The following is a 14815-nucleotide window of genomic DNA, read 5'->3' as shown; positions in this document are numbered from 1 at the left end:
CACCATGTACCAAATTTCAGCCGGATCGGATGAAATATGCTTCTCTTAGAGGCTCCGCAACCCAAATCTGGGGATCGGTTTATATGGGGGCTATATATAATTATGGACCGATGTGGACCATTTTTTGCATGGTGTTTAGAGACCATATACCAACATCATGTACCAAATTTCAGCCGGATCGGATGAAATTTACTTCTCTTTGAGGCTCCGCAATCCAAATCTGGGGATCGGTTTATATGGGGGCTGTATATAATTATGGACCGATGTGGACCAATTTTTGCACGATTGTTAGAGACCATATACCAACACCATGTACCAAATTTCAGCCGGATCGGATGAAATATGCTTCTCTTAGAGGCTCCACAAGCCAAATCTGGGGATCGGTTTATATGGGGGCTATATATAATTAAGGACCGATATGGACCAATTTGTCCATGATTGTTAGAGACCATATACCAATATCATGTACCAAATTTCAGCCGGATCGGATGAAATTTGCTTCTCTTTTAGGCTCCGCAAGCCAAATCTGGGGATCGGTTTATATGGGGGCTATATATAATTATGGACCGATGTGGACCAATTTTTGCATGGTTGTTAGAGATCATATACCAACACCATATACCAAATTTCAGCCGGATCGGATGAAATATGCTTCTGTTAGAGGCTCCACAAGCCAAATCTGAGGGTCCCTTTATATGGGGGCTATACGTAAAAGTGGACCGATATGGCCCATTTTCAATACCATCCGACCTACATTGATAACAACTACTTGTGCCAAGTTTCAAGTCGATAGCTTGTTTCGTTCGGAAGTTAGCGTGATTTCAACAGACGGACGGACGGACATGCTTAGATCGACTCAGAATTTCACCACGACCCAGAATATATATACTTTATGGGGTCTTAGAGCAATATTTCGATGTGTTACAAACGGAATGACAAAGTTAATATACCCCCATCCCAGCGTTGCCAGAATTGTTTCACAAAAAACCGCTAGATTTGTCCAAAAAACTAGCCAAAAAAAGCTAAAAAATGTTAAAAAATAGCTAGAAAAAAGCTAAATTTTTTTTGTATCAAAAGTCACATTTTTGATTGAAATTTAACAAACTTTTTTTTTTTATACCCTCCACCATAGGATGGGGGTATATTAACTTTGTCATTCCGTTTGTAACACATCGAAATATGGCTCTAAGACCCCATAAAGTATATATATTCTGGGTCGTGGTGAAATTCTGAGTCGATCTAAGCATGTCCGTCCGTCTGTCCGTCTGTCCGGCTGTCCGTCCGTCCGTGGAAATCACGCTAACTTCCGAACGAAACAAGCTATCGACTTGAAACTTGGCACAAGTAGTTGTTATTGATGTAGGTCGGATGGTATTGAAAATGGGCCATATCGGACCACGTTTACGTATAGCCCCCATATAAACCGATCCCCAAATTTGGCTTGGGGAGCCTCCCGGAGCAGCAAAATTCATCCGATCCGGTTGAAATTTGGTACGTGGTCTTAGTATACGGTCTCTAACAACCATGCAAAAATTGGTCCATATCGGTCCATAATTATATATAGCCCCCATATAAACCGATCCCCAGATTTGACCTCCGGAGCCTCTTGGAGGGGCAAAATTCATCCGATCCGATTGAAATTTGGTACCTGATGTTAGTATATGGTCTCTAACAACCATGCAAAAATTGGTCCATATCGGTCCATAATTATATATAGCCCCCATATAAACCGATCCCCAGATTTGACCACCGGAGCCTCTTGGAGGAGCAAAATTCATCCGATCCGGTTGAAATTTGGTACCTGATGTTAGTATACGGCCTCTAACAACCATGCAAAAATTGGTCCATATCGGTCCATAATTATATATAGCCCCCATATAAACCGATCCCCAGATTTGACCACCGGAGCCTCTTGGAGGAGCAAAATTCATCCTATCCGGTTGAAATTTAGTACGTGGTCTTAGTATACGGTTTTAAACAACCATGCAAAAATTGGTCCATATCGGTCCATGATTATATATAGCCCCCATATAAATCGATCCCCAGATTTGACCTCCGGAGCCTCTTGGAGGGGCAAAATTCATCCGATCCGGTTGAAATTTGGTACCTGATGTTAATTTACGGCCTCTAATAACCATGCAAAAATTGGTCCATATCGGTCCATAATTATATATAGTTCCATATAAACCGTCCCCAGATTTGACGTCCGGAACCTCTTGGAGGAGCAAAAGTCATCCGATACGGTTGAAATTTGGTACATTTTGTCAATATATGGCCTCTAACAGCCATGTAAAAATTGGTCCATATCGGTCTTTAGTTATATATAGCCGATGGCTTATTACAAAAAAATTGGTCCATATCGCCAAAAATAATCTACCAAAACTTTATTTCCATAGAAAATTTTGTCAAATTTTATTACTATAGAATGTTTTGTCAAAATTTCATTTCTATAGAAAGTTTTGTCAAAAGTTTATTTCTATACAAATGTTTGTCAAAATTTTATTTCCATAGAAAATTTTGTCAAAATTTTATTTCTATAGAAAATTTTGTAATCTATCAAAACACTATATCTATAGAAAATTTTGTCAAATTTTATTACTATAGAAAGTTTTGTTAAAATTTCATTTCTATAGAAAGTTTTGTCAAAAGTTTATTTCTATAGAAATGTTTGTCAAAATTTTATTTCTATAGAAAATTTTGTAAAAAATTTATTTCTGTAGAAAATTTTGTCAACATTTTATTTCTATACAAAACTTTGTCAAAATTTTATTTCTACACAAAATTTTGTCAACATTTTATTTCTATAGAAAATTTTGTCAAATTTTTATTTCTATAGAAAATTTTGTCAAAATTTTATTTCTATAGAAAATTTTGTCAAGGTTTCATTTCTATAGAAAATTTTGTCAAAATTTTATTTCTATAGAAAATTTTGTCAAACTAGATTATATACGTATTTAATCGGCCTTTTTTTGTTTAATATATACCCCGTATGGGCTAACTTACAATTTAGAAGACAGTGTTAAAAAGTTTTACGATACCTTGCCATAGGCAAGTGTTATCGCAACCCAAGTAATTCGATTGTGGATGACAGCCTTTAGTATAAGTTCCTACGCAATCCATGGTGGAGGGTACATAAGATTCGGCCTGGCCGAACTTACAGCCGTATATACTTGTTTTATTATTATTTTCATCTATGGATTAAACCCTTACAGACTAACAGTAATATATTACATTATATACATATCGTTTGTTAATATATCAAGTATTTAATAATAATGTTATCTTTTTCTTTACATTGTATTTCTCTTCTGACAAATCAAGATAATAATAAAATTTATTGAATTCTTTACAAAGATGGCGAAGTGGATCGTTGTTTTCAAAGTTCGTTCGAAACTTAAAGGCTTTATTTCATCTAAAAATGCATATTATTTTAATTGTATTCATTTTACTTCTATTTCTGTGAGACTGTAGGAAAATCTAAGTCATATTAGCTCTGTGTGCGTACTCGATACATTTTGATTACTATCACAAATTTTTACTGGAATTCCTTCATTTATATTTCCTAGTAAAAACTTTTTTCCCAGTAAACTTGCAATTATCAGCTGGTTAATCATCAACAAGTCCAATGTCTCATAGAACTGCATTAGAAATATCAATATATTTCGTTTTAACTGAATTAATGATAAATTCGTGAACGTGTACACTTCTCCTAATATTATTAAGAGAATAAAACCCATTCTGTCTTGCAAGTTTATACTGAATAACTTTTATTGGAAAACTTCCCATACAAACCTATTGTTGTCCAATTTTCGTAAATGTAAATCCATTCCATTAATAAATAGCAGATTTGTTTTGATCCTATCACTACGATTTTTTTTATTGCATTTTTTTTTTTTTTTTGATGTTAAAAAATAATACCACATTCAAAACTTTATTTCTTTAATTATTTCTATGTTCGGTTCCAAATATTTTGTACACTAATGATTTTGGTATTGATTCCGAGTCAAATTTGAATTTATTCGTTTTTTTTCAGCTTTTTCTTCATGAGCTATCACAGTGCTTTAAAAACGTGCTAACGACAACTTAAATTTCCAAATTCCGACTCGACTTTAAGTAGAAATTATTCTGTGTATACGTTTTCAAAATAAAATGAAAAACCTCTTCTATTTTTGAACGCTATTTTGGTTTGTGGTCAACATACAAAAACTCCACAAATTTAAAGACTATTTAATTAATTTTAAGAATTTTGTAGAATTGACCCTAGCCTTCTTTCATGAAAGGATACCCATTTTTAAGTTGAATCACTTAACTATAAGGACAAAACAATTTTATCGGCTTATGGACAATGAAAACAGTTTATATAAGAGAAATACACAAATGCTATTATAACCAAAATTCGCGTCCGTATTTTAAAGACATGAACAAAGCAGTTTACAGACAGTGTACAAAGCAATTCACATCTACTATTTTAATTTAGTAATATCATAATAACTTTAGAATCCGTATTATAATAACATAAAAAGGATAAACGAGCCAAATGCTATTATTCCTAATAATTTACTGACAGTTTATATAAGCAATTTGTATGGTAATAGTAGATTTAAAGTTTACGATAACGAGGAAAAAACTTTACAAGAAGGTGTATTTGCTGCAAAAATGCCCGCATAATGGCTGGAATAATTATTAAGGCTTCAATTGAGCTTTGAAATATGTGGAAAACCTTATTCTGGCAGCAAGACTTAGACAAAAAACGAAGTTTTATCCATATTTCTATAGGAACATGTCGAAAATAAAAAAAGCCAAAAATAGCTAAAAGGGTCATGAAAAAAAAAGCCAGAAAAAAAGCTAAAAGCTAAATACATTTTTTCTCCGCTAAACGTCTTCAAAAAAAGCCAAATCTAGCGGGAAAAAAGCTAAATTGGCAACGCTGCCCCATCCTATAATGGAGGGTATAAAAAGATCGATTAAATATGTATATAATTCAGTTTGAAAAAATTTTATATAAAAATAAAATTTTGACAAAATTTTCTATACAAATAAAATTTTAACAAAATTTTCTATAGAAATAAAATTTTGACTAAATTTTCTATAGAAATAAAGTTTTGACAAAATTTTCTATAGAAATAAAATTTTAGTAAATTATTTGTGGCTCGAGTGGCAACCATGATTATGAACTGATATGGACCAATTTTTGTGTGATTGGAGATCGGCTATATATAACTATAGACCGATATGGACCAATTTTGGTATGGTTATTAGCGGCCATATACTAACACGACGTTCCAAATTTGAACGGGATCGGATGAATTTTGCTCCTCCAACAGGCTCCGGAGGTCAAATTTGGAGAACTGTTTATATGGGGCTATATATAATAGTGAACCGATGTGGACCAATTCTGGCACAGTTGTTAAAGATCATATACTAACACCATGTTCCAAATTACAACCGGATTGGATGAAATTTGCTACTCTTGGAGACTTCGCAAGCCAAATCTGGGGATCGGTTTATATGGGGGCTATATATAATTATGAACGGATGTGGACCAATTTTTGCATGGTTGTTAGAGACCATATACCAATATCATGTACCAAATTTCAGGCGGATCGGATGAAATTTGCTTCTCTTTGAGGCTCCGCAACCCAAATCTGGGGATCGGTTTATATGGGCGCTATATATAATTATGGACCGATGTGGACCAATTTTTGCATGGTTGTTAGAGACCATATACCAACATCATGTACCAAATTTCAGCCGGATCGGATGAAATTTTCTTCTCTTTGAGGCTCGGCAAGGCAAATCTGGGGATCGGTTTATATGGGGGCTATATATAATTGTGAACCGATGTGGACCAATTCTGGCACGGTTGTTAGAGATCATATACTAACACCATGTTCTAAATTTCAACCGGATTGGATGAAATTTGCTTCTCTTAGAGACTCCGCAAGCCAAATCTGGGGATCGGTTTATATGGGGGCTATATATAATTATGGACCGATGTGAACCACTTTTTGCATGTTTGTTAGAGACGATATACCAACATCACGTACCAAATTTCAGGCGAATTGGATGAAATTTGTTTCTCTTCTCTGGGATCGGTTTATATGGGGGCTATATACAATTATAGACCGTTGTGGACCAATTTTAACAAGTTTTATAGAGACCATATACCAACACCATGTTCCAAATTTCAACCGGATTGGATGAAATTTGCTTCTCTTAGAGACTCCGCAAGCCAAATCTGGGGATCGGTTTATATGGGGGCTATATATAATTATGAACCGATGTGAACCAATTTTTGCATGTTTGTTAGAAACCATATACTAACACAATGTACCAAATTTCAGCCGGATCGGATGAAATGTGATTCTCTTAGAGGATCGGCAAGCCAAATTTAGGGGTCCATTTATATGGGGGCTATACGTAAAAGTGGACCGATATGGCCCATTTGCAATACCATCCGACCTTCATCAATAACAACTACTTGTGCCAAGTTTCGATAGCTTGTTTCGTTCGGAAGTTAGCTTGATTTCAACAGACGGACGGACATGCTTAGATCGACTCAAAATTTCACCACGACCCAAAATGGGGGCTATACGTAAAAGTGGACCGATATGGCCCAGACGGACGGACATGCTTAGATCGACTCAAAATTTCACCACGACCCAGAATATATATACTTTATGGGGTCTTAGAGCAATATTTCGATGTGTTACAAACGGAATGACAAAGTTAATATACCCCCATCCTATGGTGGATGGTATAAAAATGTTTGTTTTGAACAAATTTTTGGTGTTATTATGACCAAAATGTTTTTTCTTCGATGTTTTATTCGTATATTGTAGAAGTTGGTGCGTTTTAGACCGACTTCGAACCAAGCTGTTAGTGAGTTTTCAATATCCATCAATGGTGTTGTAGTTAACGAAGTCAAGGAAGTGAAATATTTAGGTATATTACTTCAGCATAATTTATCTTGGGACTCTCATATATCTAGTCTGAAGAACAAAGTAGCTCCAGCGTTAGGAATTCTTTTTAAGATGAGGTACCTTTTGGACTCCAAAACTAAGATGATGCTATATCAGTCATTGGTGCAGAGTCATCTTGGTTATTTGGCAGTCATTTTTGCATGGAAGAATACCTCAGCTCTACGTTCCTTACAACGCATTCAGAATAAAGCCCTCAAGGCCGTCTTTAACTTGCCCATGAGGTTTTCAACGATACCACTATACGCGGAAATTTCTAAAAATATTTTGCCTGTACATGGTTTGTATAGATATCAGTTGTTGCTATATATTTATAAGACTGAGAAAAATATCGGCTATTCTACGTTAAAATTTTCCAGGAATCAATCTGCTTTTAACACTAGAAACAAAACATCTTTAAGGGTAGTGAGGTGTAGATTGGAAATTACCAAACAGAGAATTGAGTTCATTGGTACTTCCCTATTTAATGCATTACCCCATGATTTGAAGCATGCATCTAATATATCGCTGTTTAAGACCAAACTTAAGAAATATTTGCTTGAAATTACATTCAAAATTTATGGTATGGTATGGATTAATTTTTGTAATTTCATTTTATTATTTTTTTCTCTTTCTTTTTGATTTTTTTAATTTCGTACTTATATTTTTAAAATTATAATATATTAAAAACATTTATCTTTGTCACATATTTGCCAACTTGCCTCAAAAATGCCTAAGGCGCTGAGGCCTTAACATAATTGTAAAGTTTTTAATAGAATAACAAATAATATTAATAAAATAAAAAAAGTCAGTTTTTGTATATTTATTTTACATTATGATCTTTTGTCAAAATTGTATTTCTATAGAAAATTTTGTCAAAATTATATTTCTATAGAAAATTTTGTCAAAATTGTATTTCTATAGAAAATTTTGTCAAAATTTTATTTCTATAGAAAATTAAATGCATATATCATCTGTGATGCGCATTTAGACTGATTGTCTGTACGAAGTACACATAGTGTACCGTAGTACATGTAATGATATAATGGCATTATTTATTAGCCTATCATTACCGTTTATTTTTATGGTGTATGGAAACGTGAAAATGTTGTCCAAAATGGTTGGGAAGACAGCTGTTTCGGATTTCCACATCCTCAACAGTTCCCTTTATTGGACGATCTACTGATCTCAATTATTAGACTATGTTGGTAAGTCATTCTTATATTGCAAAGAACGAGCTTAAGCCAATCCAACATGTCCAAAAAAAGAAATGCAGTAGAAAACATTTTCACCTTCCAATTACACCACTCCAGTATGTTGCCGTCGGCAACTGATTTACTGGAGATTGAATGCCATGCAATGACATTCGATGGCCGTATGCTGCCTGTTTCCATTGTTTTTGTTCAGTCGTTTTGTTTTTTTTTTTGTTAAAATTTTATTTCCATAGAAAATTTTGTGAAAATCTTATTTCTATAGAAAATTTTGTCAACATTTTATTTCTATAGAAAATTTTGTTAACATTTTATTTCTATAGAAAATTTTTTCAAAGTTTTATTTCTATAGAAAAGTTTGTCAAAATTTTATTTCTATAGAAAATGTTGTCACAAGTTTATTTCTGTAGAAAATTTTGTAACAATTTTATTTCTATAGAAAATTTTTTAAAAATTTTATTTCTATAGAAAATTTTTTAAAAATTTTATTTCTATAGAAAGTTTTGTGAAAATTGTATTTCTATAGAAAATTTTGTCAAAATTTTATTTCTATAGAAAATTTTGTCAAAATTTCATTTCTATAGAAATTTTTTTCAAAATTTTATTTCTATGGAAAATTTTGTGAAAATTTTTTTTCTGGAATGTGTTGTAAAAATTTTATTTCTATAGAAAATTTCTATCGAAAATGTTGTAAAAATTTTTTTCGATAGAAAATTTTATCAAAATTTTATTTTTATCGAAAATTTTCTCAAAATTTTATTTTTATCGAAAATGTTCTCAAAATTGTATTCTTATTGAAAATTTTTTCAAGTTTTATTTCTTTCTTTCTATAGAAAATATTGTCACAATTTTATTGTATAGAAAATTTTGTCAAAATTTTATTTCTATAGAAAATGTTGTCAAAATTGTATTCCTATAGAAATTTTTTTCAAAATTTTATTTCTATGGAAAATTTTGTGAAAATTTTATTTCTATAGAAAATTTTGTCAAAATTTTATTTCTATAGAAAATGTTGTCAAAATTGTATTCCTATAGAAATTTTTTTCAAAATTTTATTTCTATGGAAAATTTTGTGAAAATTTTATTTCTATAGAAAATTTTGTCAAAATTTTATTTCTATAGAAAATGTTGTCACAATTTTATTTCTGTAGAAAATTTTGTCAAAATTTTATTTCTATAGAAAATGTTGTCAAAATTTTATTTTTATAGAATGTGTTGTCAAAATTTTATTTCTATGGAAAATTTTGTGAAAATTGTATTACTATAGAAAATTTTGTCAAAATATTATTTCTATTGGAAATTTTGTCAAAATTTCATTTCTATATAAATTTTTTTCAAAATTTTATTTCTAGAATGTGTTGTCAAAATTTTATTTCTATAGAAAATTTCTATCGAAAATGTTGTCAAATTTTTTTTCGATAGAAAATTTTATCAAAATTTTATTTTTATCGAAAATTGTCTCAAAATTTTATTTTTTATCGAAAATGTTCTCAAAATTATATTTTTATCGAAAAGTTTTCTCAAAATTTTATTCTTATTGAAAATTTTATCTAGTTTTATTTCTTTCTTTCTATAGAAAATATTGTCACAATATTATTTGTATAGAAAATTTTGTGAAAATTTTATTTCTATGGAAAATGTCAAAAGTTCATTTCTATAGAAATTTTTTCAAAATTTTATTTCTATGGAAAATTTTGTGAAAATTTTATTTCTGGAATGTGTTGTAAAAATTCTATTTCTATAGAAAATTTCTATCGAAAATGTTGTAAAAATTTTTTTCGATAGAAAATTTTCTCAAAATTTTATTTTTATCGAAAATGTTCTCAAAATTTTATTCTTATTGAAAATTTTTTCAAGTTTTATTTCTTTCTTTCTATAGAAAATATTGTCACAATTTTATTGTATAGAAAATTTTGTCAAAATTTTATTTCTATAGAAAATGTCAAAATTTCATTTCTATAGAAAATTTTTTCAAAATTTTATTTCTATGGAAAATTTTGTGAAAATTTTATTTCTATAGAAAATTTTGTCAAAATTTTATTTCTATAGAAAATGTTGTCAAAATTGTATTCCTATAGAAAATTTTTTCAAAATTTCATTTCTATGGAAAATTTTGTGAAAATTGTATTACTATAGAAAATTTTGTCAAAATATTATTTCTATAGAATATGTTGTCACAATTTTATTTCTGTAGAAAATTTTGTCAAAATTTTATTTCTATAGAAAATGTTGTCAAAATTTTATTTCTATAGAAAATTTTTTCAAAATTTTATTTCTATGGAAAATTTTGTGAATATTGTATTACTATAGAAAATTTTGTCAAAATATTATTTCTATAGAAAATTTTGTCAAAATTTCATTTCTATATAAATTTTTTTCAAAATTTTATTTCTATGGAAAATTTTATTTCTAGAATGTGTTGTCAAAATTTTATTTCTGTCGAAAATGTTGTCAAAATTTTTTTCGATAGAAAATTTTATCAAAATTTTATTTTTATCGAAAATTGTCTCAAAATTTTATTTTTATCGAAAATGTTCTCAAAATTATATTTTTATCGAAAAGTTTTCTCAAAATTTTATTCTTATTGAAAATTTTATCTAGTTTTATTTCTTTCTTTCTATAGAAAATATTGTCACAATTTTATTTGTATAGAAAATTTTGTCAAAATTTTATTTCTATGGAAAATGTCAAAAGTTCATTTCTATAGAATTTTTTTTTCAAAATTTTATTTCTATGGAAAATTTTGTGAAAATTTTATTTTTATAGAATGTGTTGTCAAAATTTCTATAGAAAATTTCTATCGAAAATTTTGTCAACATTTTATTCGGTAGAAAATTTTCTTAAAATTATATTTTTATCGAAAATTTTCTCAAAATTTTATTTTTATCGAAAATTTTCTCAAAATTATATTTTTATCGAAAATTTTTCTCAAAATTGTATTCCTAATGAAAATTTTATCAAGTTTTAGTTCTTTAGAAAATTTTATCAAAATTTTATTTCTGTGGAAAATTTTACCAAAATTTTATTTCTCCAAAAAAAAATTGTCAAAATTGTATTTCTCGCGAAAATTTTCTCAAAATTTTATTTCTATAGAAAATGTTGTCAAAATTGTATATCTATTCTTATCAAAATTTTATATCTATTAAAATTAGTATAACATGCAGGCCTTTCCAGAGCAAGGTATGAAACCTTCTTGATCAAAAGCTAATTTATAAATGAAAGAAAAGCATTTGAAGCCAAAATTATTCACCTCTCTTCGTTAATTTGGATCCTCAAAACTAATAAACCAACCTGATTTGACGAGAAACTCTAAGTTACATCAATGGTGATAATTCTCTTATCCTCTCTTTGAGTACTTGAAAACCTTTCACTCGCTGGTTGAGCCTTCTTGATCAAGAGCTGTTTAATACAACTCTTTACATTCAAATTCTCTAAGCCTATCTTTGATGAAGAGCAAAGGTCTTGCCAGAGCAAAGCTTAGTCTTCACTACCTAAGCCTTCTTCTTTATAAAAGAGAGGAAATAGAGAAGAGATAAGTTGAAAGCATTTATCATTTGTTGTGTACCCTTAATAATTTGGTGATTTGTAATTTAGCCTATTCATGTATTCTCTCTCATATTCATGTATTTCTCTCTCTCTCTCTCTTTCAGATGCCTATTGTCCCGACTTGTTGAATGCCTGTTCCTTGATTCTCTTGCAACAGCAGACAAGCGATTCAACAGTAGGCAGTTTCACCGATACACCAGCCGAAGGAGAAAATGATTCGTCCAGTGATAATGATGAAGAAATTCCAAATCAAAGATTCTATCGTCATCGACCTCAACAGCATCACACTGCACTCCAGCATAGACCAGATGAAGCAACGAATCGAAGACTGATTACCGAAGTTGGACAACAGACAACTGCAACCACAAATCTATCTAAAGCAAATAGCCGTCACTATAAAGGACAAACAAAAGAAGACGAAGAAGAAAACCAAAGATTACAAAATAACTTAAGACAGGAAATGGGTCAAACTTTAAGCATAAGAAGGCCAAGGATATCTCTTACATGGGTTTTACGTGAACAACACCAACAACAACAACAGCAAGTGCAACAATCAGAGGATTCCAACAAGAGTAACAGCGCCAATGATAAATCGGCCAACACTAACAACAACCAAGTTAATGGGAAGGTGGTTCACAACAACATTGAGGTTAAACAGAGTCAAGGCAACACCACAACCACTAGCACCACATTGGTGGAGAAGAAACGTTATCGTTTGAAGAAGAGCAGTACGGAGAATGTGGAACCTCTTAATGGTTATGCCACCACACCTACCAGCTATACGAATGCCTCAACGGCTTTGGGTTCTCAGAAATTCTTTAGCAATCAAAATCTATTGGAATATCATAAAGATGAGAATGCCACAAAGCCACCATCCAAAGATCTCCTGTTTGTGTGTACCCCGCAACGTTTGCCAGATGGATTTGGTGGATCCACAGAAGCCTTGGTCTTGGTTAAGAAACGTAATGAGATACGCAAGAAATTGGCGGCAAAGATGGCCCAATTTCGGGCAGAGACACAAGCGATGAATGGCAGTATACATGCCCCAGCCAAGAAAGAGGCGACAACGGCGAAGACATCTCTGAAATCGGGATCCTATTCCGAACCTAGTCTAATTGCAGCCTCCGAGGGTAATGCCCGTAGGCATCGTCACCGCAAGCGAAGAGACCGAAATCGCCCACCCAAATTCGGCTATGACATTAAGAATGTTGACGAATTTCTCACCAAGTGTTCACTGGCCACACCAGCCAATATTCCCATGGTCTTGTCTACCTCATGTATTCTCTACCAAACCCGACCGGGAGGTTATCAAACTGAGATCTCTTTGCCGCTGGGCATGGTGGTTAATGCAGTATTCAAAAACCAAAATTGGCTCTATGTCCAGACACCTCATGCCGAGGAGGGTTATGTGAATTACACCACCTGTCTTCCTCTGGGCATATTACCGGCCGAGGCTAGGAAAGAAGGTGCTGGTGGCAAACCGGAGACTTCAGCTTCGAACTCGAAGACCAAGGCCTGTTGGGAGACCATAGGTGATGTTTTTCCCAAACCATGTGGAAATATGACCGATTCCGAAAAGGAAATCCATTTGAGGGTGGGAGTGCGTAGTCGTAGTGAAGGGGCCCGAACACCTCATCAGAAAAATCCAACCACAGACACTACCGATACGGTCACAGTGATTTCCATGAATACCGACAACACCGATTGTCTTAATGGCAATACCTCCTCGATCTATGGAGAGCAACAAGTGGATCAACTCTATTTGAGAGCAGCCTCACAACCCAAACTCTCCGAGAAGACTTCCTATGCCCAATTGAAGATCATAAGGCAAAATTCCTCAGCAGCATCGGTAACCTCATCCAGTAAGGCTACCACGGCCCAGCTGAATGATGAGTATGTGACCCTACAGCAGCAGCAGCACCAGCAACAGAAATCCATGCAGAAACACCATATCCATCATGTGCCGGCACAAAAGACCTACATCACTCGAACCTTCATCACCAATGGCCACAATGGCCAACATTTACATCCCAAAGATATGAAAATGACACAGTCAGCAACAGCGACAGTGTCTGCCTCAGCCACTGCTGTGGTTAATAATTGCACCAGACTCAAGAATGGAACAATAAACATAAGCACCTATGGACATCATCAACCATTGGTGCAGCAACAAACCACCACCAGCACCACCGCCAATCACAGACAACAACATCAAACGTCAACAAATCTCCATCATCCGCATCATCATCACCAATCATCGCCATCAACGACAACAACAACCGCAACAGCAACGGCATTATCTTTACATCATCCTATCAATACAACAATGATGGGCCAGACCACAACCACTGTGGCTCCACGTTCCATATTGAATGCAATACGCCGCTCTTCAGCCCATTGTGGTCAACGACAGACACTGGTGGCCATAACCATCGATTATACAACGGCCGATGGTTTGACACTGCAAAAAGGTGATATTGTTACGTTATGTGAGTGCCGTGAGACCAAAGATCACCGACAATGGTTCTATGTTAAGACACGTGATGGTCGTCAGGGTTATATACCGGCTGAAGTGGCTGGTCATGGGTATTTGTAAAGTGTATAAGAGAGGTGAGATAATGAAAATGGTGAGGAATGATGAATGGTTTTTCAATTGGGGGGAGGGGAAGGAAGATTTATCCATTTTCATAGGCATGGGCATCTTGACCACCATGGACTAACAAATTCGATCTCTATAAGTAGACCTATGGCGTGAATTGTTCGGGTATGTTCTGGATTTCCCTTCAAATCGATTTCACCTTCCACTTTGATTTCCCCCAAAAATTTTTTGATTGTTCTTGGTTTCCCGTGAAACAAAATTTTTCGAAATCGCTTGCCGAAAATTGAAAGTCTGCAAATCATATGATTTTGGAGAAGAAAATGTAAACATATATAATCACATTGCGGTACAATTCATTTATTTCTAAGTTTGTGGCAAAATGCTATGGAAATGCGAAGAAACTCATGTGCTGCAATCTAAAAAAAAACTACTGAATTGAAACATGAAATCGTTCTTACATTTTTGGCCAATTATCGTTTGTTTACTATTCAAGAGTTCAG

At 32.8% G+C, this 14815-nt stretch overlaps 1 protein-coding gene across 1 annotated transcript in view; it reads left to right on the top strand.

Moving 5' to 3' along the window:
• LOC142235935 (uncharacterized) overlaps nt 1–14354 on the top strand; it is a 40163-nt gene extending 25809 nt beyond the window's left edge. Inside the window, exon 3 of the mRNA XM_075307184.1 lies at nt 11821–14354. Within this exon, the coding sequence (XP_075163299.1) occupies nt 11821–14312 (2492 nt within the window). The 3' untranslated portion in view covers nt 14313–14354. The remainder of the gene's footprint in view (nt 1–11820) is intronic.
• The last annotated feature ends 461 nt before the right edge of the window (nt 14355–14815 follow it).

The sequence above is a fragment of the Haematobia irritans genome, chromosome 4 (assembly GCF_050003625.1).
Source record: "Haematobia irritans isolate KBUSLIRL chromosome 4, ASM5000362v1, whole genome shotgun sequence".
NCBI classification, from domain to species: domain Eukaryota; kingdom Metazoa; phylum Arthropoda; class Insecta; order Diptera; family Muscidae; genus Haematobia; species Haematobia irritans.
The sequence above is the reverse complement of the archived record's forward strand: the minus strand, read 5'-3'. Positions and strand labels throughout refer to the sequence as shown.